This window comes from Micropterus salmoides, unplaced genomic scaffold (assembly GCF_014851395.1).
Source record: "Micropterus salmoides isolate LMB-PRFRI ecotype aquatic unplaced genomic scaffold, ASM1485139v1 Ms_hic_scaffold_5, whole genome shotgun sequence".
Classification (NCBI taxonomy): domain Eukaryota; kingdom Metazoa; phylum Chordata; class Actinopteri; order Centrarchiformes; family Centrarchidae; genus Micropterus; species Micropterus salmoides.
In genome coordinates this window covers 27,248,802-27,274,105 of record NW_024044237.1, presented here as the reverse complement: position 1 = coordinate 27,274,105, position 25,304 = coordinate 27,248,802, and the positions used below count along the sequence as shown (strand labels likewise).

At 39.0% G+C, this 25,304-nt stretch overlaps 1 protein-coding gene across 1 annotated transcript; it reads left to right on the top strand.

Annotated features, from left to right (window-relative positions):
* Positions 1-2,309: 2,309 nt before the first annotated feature.
* On the top strand, positions 2,310-24,775 carry LOC119888274 (C-terminal binding protein 1). Its single transcript, XM_038698766.1, has 11 exons — positions 2,310-2,637; positions 12,712-12,866; positions 15,158-15,302; positions 16,207-16,310; positions 16,745-16,847; positions 17,541-17,665; positions 19,397-19,486; positions 20,019-20,149; positions 20,332-20,459; positions 20,913-21,027; positions 21,771-24,775. Exons 1-11 carry the CDS (start codon positions 2,598-2,600, stop codon positions 21,964-21,966), a joined length of 1,332 nt encoding a protein of 443 aa, XP_038554694.1. The 5' UTR covers positions 2,310-2,597; the 3' UTR covers positions 21,967-24,775.
* Positions 24,776-25,304: the final 529 nt, after the last annotated feature.

Below are 25,304 nucleotides of genomic sequence, written 5' to 3'. Positions count from 1 at the left end.
AGGCTTTATTGCCATCAAATTTCTCTGACTCAGTGGGGTAAGAGATGGTGGCGAACAGCTGGAGAGGAGAGGCTGCAAAATTCCAATTGGATTATTTTAGAAGGGCCTAAAAACAGGGCCTAAGATCTACTCTTTAAAGGGAGCTACCACTCTTATGTACAACCCTTCTCCAGGGTCTAAATAAAGCCAACAAACAAGTAGGAGCACATTGCTCATTTTCCTTTGAAGATTAAAAGTAATTTTAAGCTAAATCTGTTTTATTACTGTTTAAAATGAAGCCAGCAACTGACAGGGATGTTTGAAGAGAATGGTGGGAGTGATGATATATACGACAAAGGTCATGAGTCAGCGTACCGACAGTGTTGAAAACAACTGTTCGCCTCTTTCTGAATTTGAACAACTCGCCCACTGGCTGTCTGTGACATTTACCAATAGTGAGGGTGTGATGTAACCATCATTGCTGTTAAATTAGGTTAGGCCCTGGCAGTTAGGTGGCATCTGAGGCTGCTCATATCCCTCTGGTTATCAAGTGGCCAAGTGTACATGAGAGTAAATGTAATATCTCCACTGCAGGAATAGAAAGAGCACGAGCAGGTGTAAAGGTGTTAACCAGAACAAAGAGAGGTAAAGCTTGAGAGAAAAAAGTGATTATATGAGTAAATGAATTGGATTAAAAACACTGCCTGTCATATTTACATGCACATCTAAAGTACAATTATACAACAACACAGCCATAACAGGAGAAGCACATGCCACTCCATAGAGACAACACTATGCGGTTTGCTGATGTTAGCACTCCGTTTTTTATGTTGTACATTAAACAGTACATGGATATTTGATATTTTTATGGGAAATAAGAATCAAAAGATTTTCATTTGGGTCTCAGATCAAACTGAAAACTCTGTGTGTGTGGGGGGGGGGGGGTTTGCAAAAAAACAAAATACTCAGTTCAATCACTCAATCAATTATGGAATCATAAAATTTGATTAGCCCTGCGATGGACTGGCGACCTGTCCAGGGTGTACCCCGCCTTTCGCCCGATGTAAGCTGGGATTGGCTCCAGCCACCCGCGACCCTGTACGCAGGATAAGTGGTTGACGATGTAGGGATGGATGAAAATTTGATTAATTTAGGATTACTAATGGATGAATCCATTAGAATGGTTTAGACTTGACTTATTCACACTTTTGAAACTACTAACAATAACGTGCAAATACAAAGAAAAATAATTACTTTTACTAGTTTGATCAACAAAATACACAGCTGTAAATAATGCTACAATGAAAGAAAGACAATTTTTTAACATGTAATTCATTATATTTTGTTTTATCGGGTCAAATTAGCTGTTGCAATTTGAACAGTAATATGATTTGTAACCGGCTAATGTTTAAATGTTAGCTTTCTATCCCTTACCATTCAAGAGATCCAGTATATCAGTATTTAATACCCATAACAGTATTGTGAATCTGTATCTTTTTGAAAATAGACACATCTTTTACATGATAAGACATGAAGATATGAAGGACTCCACATATTGTTTGCCACACAAATAATAATCATTATAGTCAGCAACAGTTTTGTCCCATTCTGTAACAATAATAACACTAGTAATATGAGTTTTGTAACTTTTCATTATAATAATCTCACAAAGCACTACAAAGAGTTGCATTTGAACATCAAACTAGAATTTGATTAGAAGATTTTACCCGAGTACTTGGGTGGTGGAGTAGAATATCAAGTTATTCAGAATATAATAGGAATATTATAGGAGGAATATTTACCCATGTAGGTAGATTATTCATGGAAATCTTTAAGTACAATGTATTATTTTTAAGTCAGTAGCAATTGAAATAACTTGTTTATTTTAAAGTTTGAATGTCTTGAAAGAGTGATCTTCTAATTGCAAAAGTCATTATTTATTTAAAACACTGATTTATAGTGTCATAACATGTTATTGCTTATTACAATTAAGTTTTATGAGCTTTATAATTGTTTTCCTGAAATGAGAAAGAACAAGTTTTTCCTCTATTGCTACAGCCTTGTAATTGCGTAACTCTTCTTTCTTTAGTTTTTTTCTCTGTCGTCTTTCAGGAAACAAAAGATGAATTTTAGCAAGAGTTAGCTCCTCCCTATTCCTGCTCTCTCTCTCTCTCTCTCTCTCTCTCTCTCTCTCGCGCTCTTTCACACACACACACACACACACACAGACATACTCTCTCTCTCACAAACACACACAATTCAGTATGTGTGTGCACTTTTTTTTGGTGACAGAGGGAGAGGGAGAGACGGAAAGACTTGCGGTAATAGAAAGTCAGAAAAGGAGGGGAGGGAGGTAGCTAGAGACGGCAGAGAGGGAAGGAGGGGTAAGACAGCTAGAGAGAGCGGGCGAGCGAACAGGGACGGAAGGGAGGGGAGAGAGAGAGAGAGAGGAAAGAGGGGGAGCACATGTGTATGCTTGTCACTGAGGGGCTGGGAGAAGGACTAAGGGAAGCGAGGTAGCTGGCCACAGCCGCCATATGCTGACTGGATTCCTGTTCATGTCTGCTGTGTGAAGACTGTAGGTTTCTATTGTGTGCTGGCCGGCTGGGGAACACACCATGGGAAGCTCACATCTCCTCAACAAAGGCATGCCTTTAGGTAAACAACTAGCACTCTGCTTTTATGTGGGAACTGTGCGTCTGTGTGTGTGTGTGTGTGTGTGTGTGTGTGTGTGTGTTTGCCAATATTTATGAACTCAGTGTACATTATTCTGCCTTCCACCTCCCCTCCCCCTTCTCTCTCTTCCTCTCCCTTTTTCCGTATCCTCCTCCTCCTTCTCTACTTAATTCTCTCTCACTCTATTGTGTTTTCTTATCACTCAGCCTTTCTCTTGCCACACAAGAACGGTTAGCCTTTTCTCTAGCTTCCAGTGTGTGTGTGTGTGTGTGTGTGTGTGTGTGTGTGTGAAGAGGCAAATCTCTGCAATTGAAGGCTGCTTGAACACCTCCATTTGTCGCGACAGAAATAGATCTCTCTCTCTCCTTCGAGGGCTAGCAAGGACATGACACATTTCTCTTTGATTGTGCTTCTTTTTTACGGTTGCCTTCGCACACATAAATCACACGCACGCACACACACAACACACACACACACACACACACACACACACACACACACACACACACATTTCGGGAACTCAACTATACACATGCATGCACACAGCCGGATTCATACACAGGTGACAGATGCACCTTCTGATAGGGGCTGGAAAAGACTGTTCTAGAAAATGGGATAAAGGTAGGGCTGCTAAAGAATAAGGTAGGGGGCGGATGGAGGTTTGGGTGTGGAGCAGGAGGAGGAGGGTGTGAGGATAAATGATCATCCACCCTAAAGCTGAATCATTGTATTTGTGATCACCTAAATCTGGATTTGTGATTTGCTGTTTCTCCCAAAAGAAACCAGATATAGTAAAGATTGTTATCTGTGATGTCATCAACACGCTGCGGGCAGTGTCTCTTGATGACATCAAAGATTAAAGTTGCAGCTCTGATCTTTCTCCTTACCCCTTTATTTCCCTCCTCCTCTCTCCATCTCCATATCTGCCCTGACTATACCCTAACAGCTCAAGAATCCAAGGTCACATGAATAACCACTATAATTTATGGTTCAGGGAGGATTTACCTTTTAAGATGCCCATGCACAAATTACTACCAGTCCATAATGGTAAAACTGATCGGGCCATTGAATCTGTTTCGGCGCACGGTGAAGATCATTGAACCTTTAAGCGCTGCTCTAAAATCAGTTTGTCGTTCCTGGTGATTGATGGATGTGTTGACTCATGTTTTGGTCCTCTGATCCATGAGTGTTGAGTCATGTCTAATCCAGTTTATAAAGACCTCGATCAGTGACACAAACACATGTCAGTCACTCCCCCTTTCCCTTATACAAATCAGATCTGCCGGACAAAAGACTGAAGTGTAATCTAACTGTTAGTTAGGTGTATTTTAATTTATAGAATGATCTCATAAGCTGAAAAGGTAAAGAGTAATGTGATTGTGCTTTGTGGTTGCTTCAGGTAGTTTCCCATCAGGAGGTTTCAAATAGACAGTTTATTATTCTATAGGACAGAATCAAGCAAACTCCTCATCTTGTGTCATTTGAAAGTACTATTAAGTTGCACATCACAAAACACACCAGCGTGATGCAAACTAAATATAGGCTATAACAGCAATGGACAGACTACTTGTTTCAAGGGATTAAAACTTTTCATATCCTAAGCACTGCAGATCTGTTTTTATTTATTTTTTATTTATACCTGCAACCGAACGCACAAAAGACATGGTAAATAGAGATTTTATTTTATAATGCATAGCTGCGTTCACATTAGAATTTGAACTGCATTACCGTCATGGATGAGCATTTTGATTTGAGCATTTGATTTAAGAAAGGACTAAAAATAAAGGACACCTACAGTAAGTAGGCATAATTGAAAGCACTTAGAAATCTATAAAGCATGAAGTACTGAGCAAAGAGACTGTGTGCACTTAACCGTTGAAAGGCTTAGTCTATTATATCTAATGCATACAAGAAAGTCCTTGAGCTACAAAGGGAAGCAACAGCGAGAGATCTACCAGCCGCAACTGAAAAGCCGGGCGTTTATGTCATGACGTATACAACAGTGATGGTTAGCCAATACATTACGCTCTTATTAACTTGATAAATTCATCTACTCAGAAAAAACGTGTGCATTTTATTAAAAACACTATTAAAAAAGGGAAATGTAATTCAGAAGCACGACAGTCTAGACAGGTGGCTAAATAACAGTGCTGTCATGGAGAGAAAAAATAACAGAACAGGCCTACAATGTAACATCCCAAAACAACAATTAGTAAGTAAGATATAATTCAACAAGCACTGCTGTTAATAATTTATATGTCAGGTGGGAAAACAACTCACTCAGCTGGTAGCGGCCCACAAGCTGGCGCAGTTTTGCTATTGATGTTATCACACACAAATTTATATCCGTTTTCTGCACTAAAAGGCTTGTAAGCAATATTTTATTAGGTGAAAAGTTACTATTCATACGCAGTAACAGTATCCATCCATCCATCCATCCATCCATCGTCAACCGGTAACCGTATCCATTCTGACTAATAGACCAACTCTAATAAATGGAGCAAGTAAATATTTGAAATGTAAAAGCGATTGTGACTTCTTCTGTGTATGAACACTTAATCCAATATTACAGGCTGAAAGCCATACAATAATCCAGTTACAGCATGTATTTAAATGTAGTATTTCCTGTAGTGCAAGTATTGCTTAACCCAGTAATTCTTAACCTTTAGGTTCATGACAGCTTACATATGAGCAGTGCCTACAGGAGACACCGATCTCACCGGATAAGATCTATTTTCCTCTTTTCGTGTTGTTAAATTTGCTTGACCCTCAGAAGCCTACAGGTGGAGAATTATTTATTATTATTTTAATTATTTATTTATTCACAAATGAATAACTACATTTTGTAGCAGCAACAAAATAAATAAATGTTTTTTTCTAATGCCATAGAGAGGATGCATATCCAGCCTGCAATGTTGTAAAATCTTTGTAACCCTCTGGTCTCTGATAACAAAAAAGCTAGTAGGACTGCTATAAAATTGAGGGATCAGTACGGGTTGTCAGCCTTGTTCAGATGCAGGTTTTAACTTAATTAACAATACAACTGGAACTAAAATCTGCATAGCACAGCTAAGCTGCTGGCGAACAGTGTTGAATCTCCATGTTTGTTTTGCTGCTGGTGTTTTAGTACTGGAAACATAAAGCTGACAAACCTGAATTGGCTTGCTGATACAGTACCTGCAAATTAAGGCCATGCATATGTGTGTCTGTGTAAACAAGTGTGTCTAAGATATCTGTTAGCACTTGTATGTATCATGTATCACTGTATTTTAGACAGTCAACATGCGTGGAGTGGTGTGCTGAGTATGCACCTGTATTTCTGTATATGTGGGTGGGGCATAATGTGTGTGGACATGTCTTACTGTTGAGACTTAAATCTGTGTGTACACTGTGTCTCTCTTGTGACTTACCTTCCTTTTGTCAAATTTTAGGGTGAAGGCTTGGTTTAACATAAAGTTTAGGTTAAGGTGAAGGTTAGGGTTGGACTAGTACTGGTTAAGGTTAGGACAGTTCTCCAAGAAATTAATGTATGTCAATATAATGTCCTCGGAAGTGACAGAAACATGATTGTGTGTGTATGTGTGCATGTGTGAGAGAGAAAGCCTCTGAAAGAGGAAGGATTGGTGGTGAGGGATATTTCTTTTCTTCTTTCCTCCCTGGGTAGTGTAGGTAGGTGTAGGTAGAAAAACACAGAAAAGGAAAGAATGAAAGACAGCAGAAATGTCAAACTGCCTGAACACTCTGTACCTGGATATTCTGGCGTTTTATAAGCATATAAATACAGCGATGATTTAAAATGTGGCTTTTCTCATTGCTGGAGAGATGGTATGGGACAGAAGAAGAAAGGAAATCGTAAGGGAGATAAAGAAAGCCTGGGGAAACGAGACTGAAATGAGAGATGGAGATCTGAAAATGAGGCAACAAGAGATGAAATGATGGTGAGATCAACAGTGAGGGGATGAAAGACGAGGATATAGGGGCTTTTTAACCACGCCGTGTTGCTGCATGCCACAAGAGCCAGTGAAGTTATAAATCAGCCACACTGTGGCTCAATAGTTGGTTACTACAGTCACAGGCGGCTGACTGATCCCAGGTGCCGACAGCAAAGCTCTGCTCTCTTCTCCCCTGTGCACAGTGAAAAATACAAACACTATAGCTGAAATGTCTCATCTTCCCACGGTTTACCTTCCGTTCAGTTGGAAAGAGACTGAAAAGCGATTTAATTCAGGAAGTCTGACCTTTTTAGATCTGAAAAACCAAAGAAAACATTTAACCGTGTGGGTACATTTGGCAATAAGTGAAAATGTTCTGTAGAGTTGCATTTTCAGAAGAATGAAATGAGGAGAATGGACGCACGCTTTGATATATATATCTGATAGGCCTATGTGCTGGCTGTGAAAGCGAGAGATGTCTATGGGTGTCATATTCAACAAAATATATGCGAATAAGATGTATGTAGAGCTGCAAATAATAATTATTTTCATCATCTTTGCTTAATCAGGTAATTTTCTTCTTAATTCACTGATAAATTATTTGGTCTATAAAATAAGTCTAAAACATCCATTACAATAAAATGTCTTGTTTTGCCAAACGTACAGTCCGAAAATATTCACTTAACAATGATATAAAATAGAGAAACAAACCCTTATGTTTTAGAAGCTGGAAGTAGCAAAAGCTTGACATTTTTGCTGATAACTGACTTCAACAATTACTGTATATCGATTATAAGCTGTTGCATATTCATTTTCTTTCAATCAACTAATGGATTTATAGTTTCAGCTAAATCTTTGTATCTGTAAAATGACAAAAATAGTGACAAATTCCTAAAGGGAAAGTTGATATCTTTTTTTGGCCAAACTACAATCCAAAATCCAAAAATATTCAGTATACAGTCATATAAAACAGAGACACGTCCCAAATTCTCAAAACTGAAGCTTGAACTAGGGAACTTTTAGCATTTTTGGATGAAAAACTAAACATTTAACTAATTCTCAAAATTGTTGCTTTATTTTTATTATTTTGATGTCCACTCAGTAATTCATTAATTACTCGTTTCACTTCTGCATTTGTGTTCTACTGTTGTTTTAGAAGGATGATCTGGATCACAGATGCTCTGGAAATGAAACCCTTGTTATAGGAGAGCGTGTTGTGACACACAGTTGTTGTGGTTCTTTAGTGTCGGTCAGAAGCAGGGACTTGCAGCTCGTTTTGGCACATCACTCTCTATTGAGGCTGGCAGACTTCCCGATGACCTGCACATTTAAAACACGTGAACATTGCTGATCTTTGACATTGTCTCTGTTGATGACTGACAGTCTGAAAACACTGTCTCGTTTCTCTGGGACAAACAGCCAGCTGTTCTTGTGAGCCGGTCAGTGACAGCTGGATACAGGCAGGCTGCAGGGCTTTCCCACTGGCTCGCACGATTCAGTTCTAGCAGTCGTTAGCAGTTGCTTTTTCCATCTCTAAATGTAAGTCAAACTGCTTTAGCGTCATTTTGGTCTGATTACAAATTTTCCAAGGGATGTAATTTTCATATAGAGGGATATAATTTAGTGTCCCAGGCCCTTAAGCACATTTTGCCAAAGCAGAGTCTTTACTATCCAGATGGTCGTTTATTCTGGTGCACAATTATCACCAGCCCAACTTTTCTTTTTTCACTACTACTGCTTGCGAGGACAATGTTTACCAAAGCCAGTAGTGAATCTGAATCAAAGCATAGTTGCAGAGAAACCCTGGGTAGATGGCAAGAGCAGAGCTGGAGCTGCGGCCCCCCCGTTGGCTGTCAAGAGGCCTGTTTGCACTGTGAAAGCTCCCAGCATTCACCCAACCCTGGGGCTATAGGGGGCAGAGAGAGAGATTGAGAGTACTGGAGTATTGAATATAATGCGAGAGTAGAGATGGAAGCGATGGATGAAGTTTTAGAGTTTAGGAACTGAGAAGAATGAGAGAAAACTCTAAGAAATTATTTAATATAATCAAGAATTTAATGAGTGTTTAATGTGACAAGACAGCAAGAAAATACATTTAATAATAGAAATCGGGAGATACTAGCCATTTGAGTATGAATTTAGGAATTCAAAGAGAGAGAGAGAGAGAGTGGATTAATATTCACAGTGTTGTTAAAGGTTTGTGTGTGAGATGGAGAGAGAATGGACGGGTGTTTTATCCTACAGTGCTACTCAGCAGTCAGTAGTGCTGGTCCTCCCAAGGTCATGCTTAGTGCTGGAATGAAAGCTATTTCCTCCCTCGCTCTGACCAAGTGTGAGACGGAGAAATGTCTGGAATCCCTGTTACTTTCCAGAACCGCCACTCTGCTGCACAACTGATTAGAATGGCAGGATTTCATTAGTTTGTGCAAGTGAACGTCATGTCTATTTAATTACACACACCATCTGAATCTTTGCCTTGTTCCCAAGTGTTTCTGCTCAAATTAAATCTTACAAAAGATGACTCTGTGGGCCAAAATACTGAGTGCAGCCCCTACAGGCGAGTACGCTACTTTTCATTACATCTGAGTTACAATGAAGGTTGTGTTGAAGCCTGAGAGTACTTTTTGCTGTTGATGAAGTCCAACTTCTCAGCTATGCACCATAGATTTTGTATTGATGTGTAAGTGCAATGTCCTCCAGGCAAATCCTATTATGGAAAGCTAATGTTTTACCAGCTCACGTAAGGCATTGTGAACAGGATTTGAGTTTCACCTTATTGGTCTTAGTGCAGTATGTCAGATCAGGTTTCATGCTGTAATCTGACAATGCAGATAAGAAGACAATACATACATTGAGGGATGGATTGGGATTCAATTGTGGAGTGTCTTTAATTCTCTGCAGCTTCTGAGTGCTGCAAAAACAATCCTTCAATTTTGTAGTGCAGAAAGTGCTTTTATCTTCATGTAGTAAGGTTCAGCTGAAACAAGTTGTCAGTACTACAACATGCTGTAGTTAAAGCCGGGGCAGAAACAGGGATTTCAGACATTAACTCATATTGTAACCCTTAACAATCATACAATACAGGTGCTTACAATACATACTTTCAGATAACTTTCTATGTTGCTAATGTGAGGATAAAGCCCGTACATTTCTGGTTGCGGGACTGCTAATCTGCTTTCGCCACACTGCAACCTAAAACCACATGCACCCAAAACCAAAACAATATGTAACCACAACATCCAACCATAAATGCTATTGTAGGTGCAAATATCAGTGTTGAAATGCTGCTTCTAAATTTAATCTATGGTTACTGTAACATGGCTCTGGATCTGCTCTCCCATGCTCTGCTTTGTGATACATGCAGGAGGAAGAATGCTGTGTATGCAGTTTTTTTAATTTGCTGCAAAGAGTTCTGAAAGTATTCTGAAAGTGTATAAAGTTCCTCAAATCTCAATACTAATGTACAGATTCATCATAATCTTTGTTCTTTGCAGCAGATTCTGAATAATTGTTTTCTATTCAGCCAAACCCTGAACCCAGTAGCACACTGGAGCATGAACCAGAAATCCATGTAAGCACTGTGTACATTATTTCCTCATGCATGCACACTGGCAAGAACCAGAGAAAACCACTGAGAGTCTGTTAAACATCCCAAAAAACACCCAATTTGCAAACCTGACCAAAATCTTTTAAGTCAAGAATTTACTTTCTGCGACAGCATTTCACACAAGAAAGATCATTCATCTACATTTACCCAGGGAGGCAAATTTTAGTACCTTCCTGCTTCATATATTATTCATGCGGTTATACTTATTCACTCCTTGGAAGTGCCCAGCACAACACATTCCTCACCCTTTGGTCACTGGAAAAGGAAAAAAAGTTGACTAATAACTGGCCAAATGTAGATGATGCGACACCATGCCAACACAATTCCAAGCAACAACACTGATTTTTATCAGCTGCAAAAATACTGCTATTTAAAACACTGATGCTAAATGTCTGGCCTCCAAAATCAGAAAGCTATTTTGCATCCATGCTTAACAGTCATACAGGAAGAAATGCGATTGCAGAAAAGACAGAGAAACAAGTGTCTTGATAGGAGCTTTCAGCAGCGATGCAACCACAAGACATGTTGCATTTACAAAAAAGTTTGCAAAATGGCTTTTAAGATTGTCAAAAGCCATTTTGGGAAGCTTGAAGTAGAAATATATAGATGCACAGTAGCAAGCTGAGGTATAAGAAGACTGGTAAATTACAACACTTCATTTCAAAAACACAGCTGGAGATCACTGGTGCAGAGTTTAATGATGCATACTGGTAGTACATGAGTGTGATTCTGGCAGGATTTCTTCCTTTAGCCTAATTCATTTCACACATAGGCCACTTAATAATAACTGCTGGGGGAACAGTGTTACTCAGTTTCTCTGCCAAGATTTTCCAAACTAATTTGCGGGTTTGGAGCTGCCAAAATTCTGTCCACAAGTCAGATTGTCAGGGATCCTTGGCATTCAAAATATTGTAGACTTCAGAATGCTGATTTTGAAATGACTAGGCTACTTTGTCATGATTTAGCCCATGCAACTAGAAAATAGCCTCAAACTGAGGGAATGCCAACTGTGTATCCATGTGGAGGTCTGACTCGCAAAAAAGTTTTAGGAGGAATATTTTGAGTAGAATGACCGAGGCGGCTGCTTATATGAGATGTCAGCCTGAACATCTCTGATGGAAAAAAGTCAGTAGTGAGTGATGGGTACCGTCAGCCTCAGCAGAAACAGCCATAACTCTGCACTTATTTCCTACAGTGTTTTAGAGGGCTGTCAAAACTTTGCATGTCAAGAGACCCAATTACATGCACCATCTTACATTTTCCTCTGAATTTACATCCGTCTGTTGCTCAGATGTCCTGGTTCTCAGTCAGTCTGTCTGTCAGCGATATGAAATGATTAACCCTACAGTTGCCTGATAGGAGAGACAAACCGAGAGATCAAAACGAATTGCAGTTGGAGGAAATAGTTAAGGAAAACTAACAAATGCAACTCCCATCAACCACTGCTCCTTTTAAACCTGAACAACAGCCCACTAGTGTGGTCGCCTGGCTTAGCTGCCTTGTTAAATGCCACTTATCCTCCCTAACAGCACTATCAGGGTAATGGATCCACTATATAATTTTCAGTGACATTTTGGTAGTTTTTAAACTATGGAATATCACATTTTTACTGCATTTGTAAATTTACAGTAAAGATATGATACATAATAGACAGTTGACTTTCAGTCTGCATGCTCACTTGTTTCCTGGTGAAGACCGCCCAAGATTCACTCTCATTGGTCCACGGGGGGTGAGCACTTACATTCACCATGAATATATGAGAACTTATGTGATTATGTGAACTGGATTAAATACAAAAAGGATTCCCCTACTTATCATGTTTTGCCCTGATTTTAAATTTTACAGGGATATTCTGAACATATGAAGCCATTTTTTAAAATACTGTTCATTATTTTCTACCAGCCTACCAGACAGTACCTACCTCATCCATCCTCCCGATTACTGCCTGTTTTAAAAGAGTCAGCAAACTATATTAAAAAGTCAGCAATAGTTAAACTGAAACAATAACATCTTTTAAAGTAATACAGAGAAAAACAGCTGTGAAATATGACCTCCCACAACAGGAATAAGCTCTGCAGCAGATAGACAGCTGCTCCGGGAAATTGTTTTTTCCCCCCTCAACGCTTACTGTCACAGTTGTCATAGCAACTGTATTGGTGTGGAGCAGAAACATTATGGGATGCAGATAAAGCAGGACCTCATCTGTGCCCAGAAGCATATCTTCAGCTTTAGATTTCAGAACTGACAACAAATGATACGTGTAAGAAATGCTGGAAGATCCAACCCAGCTTTCACAAATTAATGCACGACTTAAGTTCGAATAATATACAACAGAGAAAATATCCAAAAGAAAAAGTGCAGTGGTGTATGTGTTTCATCACAACAATAAGAAATTATGCTAATTTTACACTGCCTATTTTCTCTCCATGTCACTTCTTTGCCACTTTTGTTCTGCCCATCTGACACTTTTTTTCTATTTTCTTACGTGTGTATATGTGTGTGTGTGTGTGTGTGTAGGCATCAGGCCACCCATTATGAACGGGCCTATGCACCCGCGCCCCCTGGTGGCGCTGTTGGACGGGCGTGACTGCACTGTGGAGATGCCCATCCTGAAAGACGTAGCAACCGTGGCCTTCTGTGACGCTCAGTCCACACAGGAGATCCACGAGAAGGTAACACAATTAGACTGCTCACTTGAGGAATGGGTTAAATGCAGAGAATGAATTTTGCTACATGTATGTGTATGTGACAAAGTACCTTTATCTTACCTTTACCTTAACTAGATCACATACACACGCACACTCTAAGTAAGATCATATCCTGCAAATATTAGTAATATAAGTATTTATAAGTAGGCCTATAAAAGGATTCAGCAAGCAGTTCAATAAAGCTTTCAACAAGAAGTGATTATGTTTTACATTAACATGAGCAGTGGTCATCACGGCTGAGCAGACAAAGAACCACATTAAAATAATAACGGCTGTGCATTAAACAAAGAATAAGAGGAGTAAAAGAAAAACGGGAAAAGAAGGAAAGACAATTAAAGAAGAGTACAAAGAGCAAACTTAAAATGTGGGTCAGGCTCGGGTTGTGCCACAGCTACTATGGATTGTAAATGGGTTTGTATGTCTGGCAGGGTTACGTCTGTTTCTGGGTGTCTGCCAGGCGCACTCTCTCTGTGAGCGCGCTCAGTAGGCCACAGCGTGGGAGAAACAGATGGCGCTCCCTCACTCACTATCTTATCTCTTGCTCTCTCTCTTTGGCTCTCTAATAAACAGCTACCTCCTTGTGTAATTAAAAGGCCTTCCTTATTGTAATTGAACCGCATGTCATTTTCATCCTCTCACACATGAAGAGAAGGGCTGGCAACGTTAGAAAGAGATGGTAACATTGACTGAGAACCAATTAAAAGGTGACTGAACTGGTTTTCAGACATAAAAGGAATTTGCTTTGGTGTTTTGGTGCATAACAACAAACCTAGTAGATAGAAACAATTTTTAAGATAAAGCAAGTACTGCAGGTCAAGAATCATCAATATAAAATTGACAATAATATACACAAAATGTAAACGTAAAAGAAAATATATGCTTGTCAAGTTCACTGCTTTTGAGACATTTCACTTTCAATTAAGACAACAAGCCGTCGTCCTGATTAGGAGCCGGTGAGAATCCCATGTGAACAAGATTCCTGCTGATATTAGATAGTTTTTTAGATCCTTATCTCGATTCCTGTGGTTATAAAAGCTGAGTTTCCATGGTAATATTCAGGAAAAGCAATCATTCCATGCAGGCAGGGATGTTAAAAAAAACAGGATATGAGAATGATAAAAACAGCAAATCCTGGAAAAAAACTTTACCGAGATACAGAGTTTATGGAAATACTGTGAACTCAGTTAACTCTGGTTGCTGAGATTCACTCAAAGTGATACTCATAAAGCTACACTTTACTTACAAAACACATGCTGATGACTTGAATTTTACACTCACTATATATATACTTCCATATATACTGTTTGTATTCAAAGCACTTTCCAATTGTTCTGCAAACAGACACACTTTTATGCATGTGTAATTGTCTGTGTTCAGTCGTGGAAGATGTGCTCTCTTACGTAAGTAAAAGTAGTAATACCACAGAGTAGAAATACTCTAAAAGATACAAGTCCTGTACTGAAAATTAGTAAAAGTACAAAAGTTTTAACGTCAAAAATATTTAAAGTAGCAAAAGTAAAAACTATACTAAATACTAATTAGGCAGAATGGCCAATTTCAGAATAATTTATATTACTGTATTATAATTATTGATGCATTAATGTGTCCATCACTTACATTTATACTGCTGAATAGCTTGCAAATTTCCCCCATGATCACTGATCACTAAAGTTTTATTTTCACCTATAATAAGTCATCATTTATTTGCTGATTATTTTTTGTATCATCAATCTGAATCTACAAGGTAACTTGTAACTAAAGTTGTCATATAAATGTAGTGGAGTAAAAAGTATAATATTTCCCTCTGAAATGTGTAAATTATGTACAGTACATTGGTTAATATTTTCCACCACTTTCTGCTTTATCCCTGGATGTCTAAGCACAGAAGTTAAGTAAGGCTGCACAGATTTAGATATTTCCTGTTCACACACAAACACATATCGCTAGCTTCAGTGTATATGTTTTTACAATATATTACGCTTTTTTTGATGCTTTTTCCAAAGTGACTTACATTTCAGGAACAACATAGAGGCATCAACAAAGCATCAACAAAGCATCAATACAGCACGAGATATACAAGTGACAATAAATACTAGTAAGAGCTAATGGCACGTGTGGCATCCGAGGGGTAAATACTTATAGAAAGAAGTAGGAGTTAACAAAATAGTGCAATCAATACAAGAGAATTGTTAGGAGATAGAAGAAGAAGAGCACATGAAGTGATTTGTGTTTTAAATAGCCATATGTGTGTCCAGGTGCTGAATGAAGCTGTAGGAGCTCTGATGTACCACACCATCACTCTGATGAGAGAAGACCTGGAAAAGTTTAAAGCGCTGCGCATCATTGTCCGCATTGGCAGCGGCTATGACAACATTGACATCAAATCTGCCGGGGAACTTGGTAAGAACACACACACACACACACAAAACACAATAATGTACTGGTCATGTAGTGAACTGTTCTGCTTACCTGTTAACTATAAAAATCATTCACATATTTAGCAACATATCACTTTCAGTTACTCAACATTTAACTCCAGAACTCCACAAACTTCATTTGTCAAACACTTGTGAAGCTAACATTAATAATTGCTGCTGGCCTTTTATTTGTTCCAGAGCCAAGCTTAGCGAGGATGTTGGGCTAGCTAAATGGAAAAGAGCAGTCATTGATGTTATAAGTTTCAGTACCTTTACTTTCAATTACATGCAAAAATGTCTTGAATAGTCTTGACTATCTGTTCAAACAACAAGCTACGAGAAGCAAGTAAACTGTTTTGTTTTCAACTGCTTTATATACTGCGAGGTAGCTGCCAAGAATATCCATAATATTACAGAATTATTTATTAATTGATTTATGTTTTGTATTAATAATATAAATCTGCAAAGTGACTAATGTTGTCAAAAAAATGTAGTGGAGTAAACAGTATAAAAATGGAAATACTCAAGTAAAGAACAAATACCTTAAAATCGTATTTAAGTACAGTACTTGAATAAATGTACTTAGTTACATTCCACACAATAGCCATGTTTGCAACAAGTCAGGATTACTTGTATTCAAAAAAGTGAAGTTTTTAAAGAAAATACTCTGTCCTGCAGCAGCCAGGGTTTTACTAACGTCCCCAATCTTCCTCCGCCAAGAAGCTCCTCAATTTGAAAGTCGGCAATAGTGTTTGTAGAGAAAACTGCTGACGCCACACCTTAAGTCTGCACTTCCCCACCAAAATAGCTTTCACCAAACTTCATCTCTCTCCTCAAATGGCCCCAAAAAGCTATTACTAATCCTTATCTACTCTCTGGTCCAACAGGCATAGCTGTATGTAATATGCCAGCAGCCTCAGTGGAGGAGACGGCAGACTCCACGCTGTGTCACATCCTCACCTTATACCGACGTACCACCTGGCTGCACCAGGTTTGTATCCTTGTGTGGCTGATAACGGGGACTAAAATGAATTGGATTTAAATAAGCTAATTCTAAATGTATTGGTTAGAGGTGTTTATTCAGTTATCACACTTTTAGTTTTGACAATTACTAATAATTGTCTACTGACAAATCAGCAAAATTAAAACATTTCATTTTCTTTAGAATGTTGCTGTATTTGAAAGACGTTGATGTAAGATGTAGAAGGTACAGTAAAATGATTTGTTCCTCAAATCAGTTATAAGAAAAAATCATTATTTCGATTTTATAACCATGATCACAATGCTGCATCTAAAAGGATTTAGACTTTGGTCATTAAGTGCAGACATTATGAAATATACCTGGAGTGTGTTGAACTGAAATTGTTTTTGCTGTTTGGATTATACATGTATTTGCATGTAATAAGTAACTGGTATTCATGCCAGGCTCTCCGTGAGGGCACGCGGGTTCAGAGCGTGGAGCAGATCCGAGAGGTGGCGTCTGGAGCGGCGAGGATCAGAGGAGAGACACTCGGACTTATAGGGCTTGGTGAGCAGCAATACACATATCGCTTAATGCCTTAGTGCTTTAGAAAGAGGAGTGTCTACAGCCATAATAGCAGCCCTGTAAGGCTTTACATAGGCACAGCAGTGCTTTGAGCTAAAAGGTAACATCTAAAATACTTACAATGAATAGGCTAACATGCTGATGTTTAGCACACATAATGTTTATCATCTTAGTTTACTCTTTTCAAATGTTAACAAAAAGGTTGTCATTTTGTTCAGTTTGTTTGACATAGGGTGGCCAGACTGATGCACTGTGGATGAGGTTGTTGCTGATTAATAGTGCTCAAGTTTTTAATCAAAGGACTTTTCTCTCTTTTCCATTTTCATTTTGGGAAGTTTTGTCCTTAGCTCAGCTAAATTGGCTTCCTAAGGAATTACTGCCAATAAAATATAAGCGGATTAACCAGAAGCAGAATGCAAATCTCTTCCCTGTACAGTCTGGAAGCTTTTTCAGTAATAATGAGCAGATGTGTGTAGCCAGAGAATTATGTAATTTGAAGTCAAAAAAAGTACTATTAAATGCACACAAATTGTTATTTTTTATGTTCCATATGAATGTGAATTCATGTGTATACAATTTGTCTAAATGCTCGTGTGTGTGTGTGTGTGTGTGTGTGTGTGTGTGTGCAATAATGTGTGTGCCCCTCCATGCCTGTGTGTATTCATGCGTTTCTAGGTCGTGTGGGCCAGGCTGTAGCCCTGCGAGCCAAGGCCTTTGGCTTTAATGTGATCTTCTATGACCCTTATTTGGCTGATGGTGTAGAGAGATCCCTGGGACTACAAAGGGTCACCACACTACAGGTAGCACACATGCAAACATGCACACGCACACACACACACACACACACACACACACACACACACACACACACACACACACACACACACACACACACACACACACACACTCAGGTATGCGTGGGGCCATTTTGTTTCTGAGAAATTAGCAACCTTCCAACTGTTTCCAGAGCTTGTGTATTATAGTTGTAAAAGTCTGATTATCACAGTCCAAATCCAATTCAAATTTATTAATAAAGCATTTTAAAACATCAGTTGACCAAATTTTTGTCCAGTCAAGATATAGCAAAAAACACAACACAGTAACACTGTAAAAAAAACAACACAAAGACCAATTTATAAGGAAAAATGGTGCAGGGGCCAGTTTAACTTGCAGACTTCTAGAGTTTGGGACGTACAACTGCAAAAGCGTGATTTCGTCTGTGCTTCAGCCATGATCTTGGGACAAGGAGCACCTGGTCAGCTGATCTGAGTGACCTTGGTTTGACGATGATTATTTGTTGAAATCAATCCTAAAAACTTCCACACCTGAAGAGCTTTAGGTCCATCTTGTAGAGTGATCATTTAAATTACTTTTACTGCCACAGATAACACTAGCAGGAATTTTGTGGTATAAAAGACTGAAAGCTAATCGATTTCCATTGCTTATTTCCTTTTCCTTTATTTCCTCAAAATATTTCAGGTATTTTAATTATAAATGGTATTTTGGATATTACTACACTTATTACTTTACCATTAAACAACAATGGACTGTGTGTTAATAAGTCCAGATCCTGTTTTTGCTCCTGACACTCACTGGTTTCATGGAGATGCCGACAGTTTTTATTAATTTGCTCTGCACGTAATGCCAGTATCAGCAAAGTATCCAAAGTCTCCCATGACAGCGATAGATATGACTGTCACCGAAGTACCATTTCTTAAGCCACAGCACTTGCATGGAATGTAAGCCATTTCAGACTAAATCTTTTTTTACCAGGGAAAAAATCCATTGTCTCCTTTTGTCTTAGCTGACAAAACACTGTTTTCTTCACCATTCACCATAACAAATGTGTATTTGCCATTACCACTGTGCCTTCTGTATGTGGCGACGAAGTGACATGCTCTTGTGCTCATTAACTGTAATTCTGCCTATCAGTAATAAAAAAACAAAAATATACTCTTGTAGTTATAAAGATTTATAGTTATACTAGTAATTGACTAACAAAAGTGCAACATTTATGGTTTATGGAAGATCTGAAGCACGACTTGTTTGGAAATCAGTGAGTACAATTTTAATCTCAGTGTGAATCTAGTATATTTTCACTAGCAAGGTACACAATCAACAGGTATGATTAAATGATTTATTGATAAACACACAGAAGATGTATGAAGCTTGCAGTTGCTGAATAGACATTCGAAAGCGTTGGGGGGAAGCTACGATAGGGAAATCCGCCGTAGCGTCCGGGCACGACAGACCCCCTTATAAACCTATGGAGAGGAAGAAGGAGATCAGGAGGCAGGACAGAGAAAGGAGTGGGAGGGAGGGATGCAGGATACGAGACCGAAGGGGAGGAGTTAGGACGTGTGGGTATTTATGAAAATGCTGGCGATGACGTGCTTGATGTGCGGTCCCGCTCCTGAAACTCTGCTAATTAACACCACATAAAATGACTACATTGAAGCCCTTTCAGAAATGAGCTGCCATATAAAGGGGACTGGGATTGATTTGCCACGTTTTTCTTCATTTCTCCTCAGGACCTGCTCTTTCACTCCGACTGCGTCTCTCTGCACTGCAGCCTCAACGAGCACAACCACCACCTGATCAACGACTTCACCATCAAACAGGTAGAAGGGACAGCAGCACACACATACACACACGTGTGACTAAGCACATAGACACACGCAATGATTGAATGATTTACTTATTCCTACATCAACTACCACATCCCATTTAAGAAGTGGATACCCAGGGAAGCCCACTACCTCCATTTTTCATCTCAAGACACAGGCAACGCTCTTAAGTATTTCTGGCTTTAAAAGTGAAAGGAAAATGTCTCTATGTGGATCAATAAAATTTGACATATGTATTATTATGGTTAAGTTTCACTAAGAATCTCTGTAGATTTATAGAACAAGTGCTTTATATGCTTTTATGTATGTGTAGCTGATGTGTTCTTCACATTCATTTTTTCATACATTTTAAAGACAAGTAGCTAATTTGGAGAAAAACTCACATTACATTTTAAACTGACGAGACATTCACTGAAAATGTCCTTAAACCAATTTGGATCAATTTAAAATGTGAATCAGGTGTACAGCTTTATCATATTAGAGAAAAGTAAATAATGAACTGTACGTGTGTATATGTGTATTGAAGATGCGACAAGGAGCATTCCTGGTGAACACAGCCAGGGGGGGTCTGGTGGATGAGAAGGCCCTGGCTCAGGCCCTGAAGGAGGGGAGGATACGTGGAGCTGCTCTGGATGTTCATGAGACAGAGCCTTTCAGGTAACACAATCTAAAAAAAAAACAAAAACACACACACACACACACACATATATATATATATATGTGTGTGTGTGTGTGTAAAACAACTCATTTCCTAATTTGAAAAGTCTAGAAATTAGGTGACAGTAAATAAAATCATTTGTTGCAGCTGTAACTGTTTGCACTGTATGCATATGTGTCAGTTTCAGTCAGGGCCCGCTAAAGGATGCTCCCAACCTGATCTGCACCCCACATGCTGCCTGGTACAGCGAACAGGCATCACTGGAGATGAGAGAGGAGGCAGCCAGGGAGATCCGAAGGGCTATCACAGGTAGTGTACACGCACACAGTCATGGAGACACAGATGCATTGATGGAAAACATGACCCCTGCTGGTAAACACAAGTCTAATAGGAGGTATTTTTAGGCGTTCAGCTGCAGTTGAGCATAAACCACCCTTTTTATTCAGCACAGACAGATTTAAAGGTATTTCACAGTCTGCCTCTTTCTTTCTAACCACATCCTTCTTTCCATCTTCTTTTTCTTCTTCTGTCTCCCATTCTATGGTTTCTCCAGTGTCTTTTTATCAATGGCCTGTTTAATCTTGTCTTTTGTGTCTCTGTGGAAAATGGGTTGCTGAAAATCACACCTGCCTTGAAAGTAGACTAGTACCACTAAGAAGTTCCACAGTGGGAATTGTAGAGCTTTGGACCTTTTTTGCTTCCTTTATAAAATAGATTTTAGCACTTCATACTTGTCTTTTTTTCCATTTCTCTATTTTTCAGGTCGTATCCCAGACAGTCTGAAGAACTGTGTGAATAAGGAGTTCCTCACCCAGAACAACCACTGGGCAGGAGTTGACCCAGCTACCGTCCACCCCGAGCTCAACGGGGCTTATAGGTAATAACTGACATCAGGATAAAGAAACCTGTAGTGGTCAGTACAGTTTGATTTTTTCCCCCCAAACCCTGGAAAATTGATTGATTGATACCATTTTTGCCAAATGTTTTGAAAGAATGTAAACACCCAAGTTTAGAAAGGTACTAATGACAGCAAATATTTTTTCTAAATGTAATTACTGATACATAGAAAGCGTGTTATTGCTGTGTTACAATTACAGTGTGTTACTGCTATCAGAATTACACAGCATAAGAGAGATAGCACGTCAGTCCATAATTATACTGTCTTGTAGACAGTGTTTCTGTTTGCTGTTTCCGTAATGCATTCATCAGATTAGTGTTGTTAGCAGAAGTCTCTCTAATCTTTAACTATTTGGATTAGCTTTTTTCCTGTATTTTATATGATACTAAATGGAAAATCTGTGGGTTATGGAATAGTCATTGAACAATATTAGCAATCTGAAAACCTTAGGTTCTTGGACTTTGTGATGGCCATTTATAACTTTTTTTCCTGAAATGTAATAGTTTAACAATGAACTGAGGTAAAATACTCTGTGGTACTGAAGTGTGCTACAGTACTATGTCACGAAAGTATTCTGATATTGTAGCTTTTTAAGATATAAATGTTCATATTTAATTGGCTTGTCTAATTTTAACGGAGGTCTGGATTGTGGAGGTCAAAACAAGGTTTTACTATGATGACTCAGTTTTGCGTCTCTGTCCATCTCCCTCTCTCTTCTCCAGGTATCCCCCAGGAGTGGTGAGCTTGCCAGCTGGCGGCCTCCCGCCACCTGTTGAAGGCATTGTGCCCAGCGCCGTGCCCATCACACACACCCTCCCGCCTGCTGCCACACACCCTCCTCATGCCCCGTCCCCCGGACAAAATACAGTCAAGCCACCAGAGGGCGACAGAGAGCAGCATCTGAACGACCAACTGTAGCCACACACACAAACGCACACACGATCACCCATGTTGTCTGGTGACTGGAGGAGGTAGGCATGGCAACCGGGATCATAGCGATAAGTTCCCTAGTGATAAGTTGTTATCAGAAAGGTTCAGAGTGTCAGATCGACAGGTTGAGGTCCCAATAACAATCGATTTACAACTCTCTGGCTATTGGTTCCCAGCAGCCAATTCACACTCCAAAGAGGAGGAAGAAGAAGAAGATGATGACAATAAAGAGGATGATGACGAGGAGTGGATAGCTGTCAGATGCTCTAATCAAAGAGAAAGACAATTGTCCTCTGCTCTAAACAGAAATCCTCAGACTGTAAAGATCCACAGGTTTATCTTCACATAGCAACTACAGTATAGTCAAGTTTTCTCTGCCAGAAGTTAAAAAATAAACTAAAACAATGTTCATTTGGGAAGAAAAAATACTGAATCAAATCCTGCTGTTTTAGACTTTAGTGTGTCCACAGTTAGAGGGGCCTATTTCATGTCTTTCTCTCTTTTTCTGTGTCATTTCCTTAGTTTGATGTACAAGCAAAAGTAGTAGGTTATGAAATGAATGTAACCTGTCTGTGTACAGTTTTTAGACGTATGGCAAGAAGATACTGATATTTGTATTCCAGTCTTAACAAAAACAAGGGTTATATGATCTCTCTATGTAGCGAAACTGGTTTGAAAATACAACATCTCTTTTTATGTCCCCAAGTTAACAATTAACAACCCTCCCCTAAAAAGAGGCAGCTTTTTGCACACCATCTCAGGAAATTAAGTTTCCTCAGTTGGTATGTTATTTTTTTTATTTTAAAAATTCCTTTTTATGCCACTTAGTGCTTTTGTTTTTCTACCTGCTTGCCTTTTCATGTCCCGCTACATTAGAAAAATACTTTAAAAAGAGATAAAGTTGATCTAATGTTCGCTTTTTGTTTGTTATGTTTAAGGAGCATGAGACTTTGCTCTTGGAACTTGTGTAAATGTTTGACCCAAATCGAGAGGGTTGCGGGAGGAAAGGCTGTAGGGAGGTGGCATGATGGTATGCTTAGCTGGGACGACTTAATCCCTAGTCGTGATGTGGCTTTACAAAATAGAGGGGTTGGGTTAATTACTTTGAAGGACACAGCAGGTTGTGGATGAGGCGATGCACTGATATTGTAGCAGTTTACAGCTTGAGCCACATAAAAGGTTATTATCTTTGTCTTCTTCATGTCTAATGATCCAGTACTTCCACTATACACATATTAATTGTCTAGGTCATGGAGCATAAGCAGTTCAGCACAACAAATGATGCACAACACTGGTGAATCAGTGTATTGCCTCATGCTGCGAAACCAGTATTTTACTGAAGTTTGACTTCCAGCTACGGATCTGTCAAATTAACTGCATTAACAAACTCTATACTTCTACCAAAACTATTTTGGTTCCTATCTGAAGTTAAACTACAGTACAGATGTCACATGCGGTTCAGAACAGTTAATGGTTACTGATTAATGAGGAACAGTTGTGTTCTTGAAGTGAGGTTGAACCAAATGTTCATATTTGTGATCTGCTCCCAAATCGACCCTTTTAAATACCACATGGCTTGTCAGTTTTACCTTTCTTTCCAAGAGAGGAACACATTGCCTATGAGAGCAACAAACTATGGTTTTACATTGTGAGAAACATCATGTATGCACAACAAAGTACAGACGTTTCATGATAGCATGTCAGAACGTACTGATTTCTCCAGTCTAGCATCCCTTTAACATTTCATGATGGGTCCTTCCTGAGTATACCATTTAGCCACCCTCTGTGGCCTCTGTGTCTATGTGTACATATGGTGTTCTGCCTGCCTGTGTCAATGTGACTTGGTTGTTATCTGTGTCTAAAAAAAAGCAGCACTGGGAGGAGGGGTGGTGGCTAGTACTCTCCACAAGGCATTATTACAAAGAGTGCCATCTAAATACACAACAAAACACTATGTGACAAACTAAACATGCTTAGAACCAGACTTTAAATCTGAGCAAGCAAACTAAGTCAGTAATCTACGCTTTTACTGGTCCCACAATGTAAGCAAGATGCTGATAGGGCAGTAGTAAAATATCTGAACCTGTTTTTCTATCTGGAATATTTAATACTGATTCCAGTTCATGTGTTGTTGATGTTAGCAGGCCAGCCAAGTGAAGGTGCTATTTGGATCCCCTTCTACCAGCAGCTGAGTAGTTAAAACAGTTCACTGTTGCCTACCTGGTCTTCTTCATGGTAAGGTAGTAAGAGTAGCAATCAGGGATGGAAATTTCTCTAGCCATTGGTGAGTATTTTACAGCCCAGGCCAGTTCTCACTGGCCAAAATCTGAAGGAGGTGTCTAGTACAGAAGGTACTGAGGTGACATTTAAATATCACTGTCAGACTAGAGCCCCAAATTCCTGAAATGAATGCTGTATTATTTTACTCTTAATCTTTCCTCACCAGATGCCTGTCATTATGTGAGGGAGAAAGTCTTTGTTAATACTTCCTAATATAACTCTTAGCATTCCTCATTCAAACCGAAGGGTGCCAAAAGTAAAAACAACAGACTGACTTTTAACGTGTCGAGTTGCTCCTTGAAATTCCATCCCTGGTAGTAACACACAGTCCACTGTTGCCTACCTTGGTCCCCTTTATGGTAAAGTAGTAGGCGTAGCAATATACAGTATACATATTCTATATTCTACAGTAAATATCATTATTTTTGGTCAAAACTGACAACCTGACAAAGATATGTTTGTGACTGTATGCATTTGTATGAATTATTTTAAAAGGAAATAAACTGTGGAAAGGTGACATTTGTGTCTTATTCATCTCTTTCCGAGATTTATTTTTAGAAGTTTAGTTTCTAACAATATGGCCTCATTGACAGCTTCCTGTTAGCCCCGACTAAAGATTTCACTGGTCAACTAGTAGTTCAAGCCATTAGTGGAGTACACATTTATGATATAACTTTTTTAAATATATATTTTTGGGGCATTAGAAAAGCCTGAGAGTTCATTAACATTGTTCAGTAACATTGTCAACACTGTGCTACTTTACAGAGAAATACAATACAAAATTCTATGGATGAGCCTTCAAAAGATACATTTCACAAGGGACACAAAGCAAGCTGCCTGTTAACGACAAGGGGTAATGATTCTGAATATGTTGTAAAATCATTGTAAAATGATAAATAAATCTTCCTTATACACAATTGACATAAAATTAATGAGCAACTGTTTAGATAATTGATTGATCTTCAAGTCATTTTTCAAGCAAAAAAATATCGTTAGTTGCAACCTTAGAAAATGCTCATCTCCTGTAGACTGAATAGCGAGATAAC

Excerpts from the sequence above, each read along its gene's own strand:
- LOC119888274 (XM_038698766.1), top strand. The coding sequence starts at position 2,598 with ATGGGAAGCTCACATCTCCTCAACAAAGGCATGCCTTTAG. Across the intron at positions 12,867-15,157 it reads CACAGGAGATCCACGAGAAG|GTGCTGAATGAAGCTGTAGG; the intron begins GTAACACAATTA and ends ATGTGTGTCCAG. Across the intron at positions 15,303-16,206 it reads CAAATCTGCCGGGGAACTTG|GCATAGCTGTATGTAATATG; the intron begins GTAAGAACACAC and ends CTGGTCCAACAG.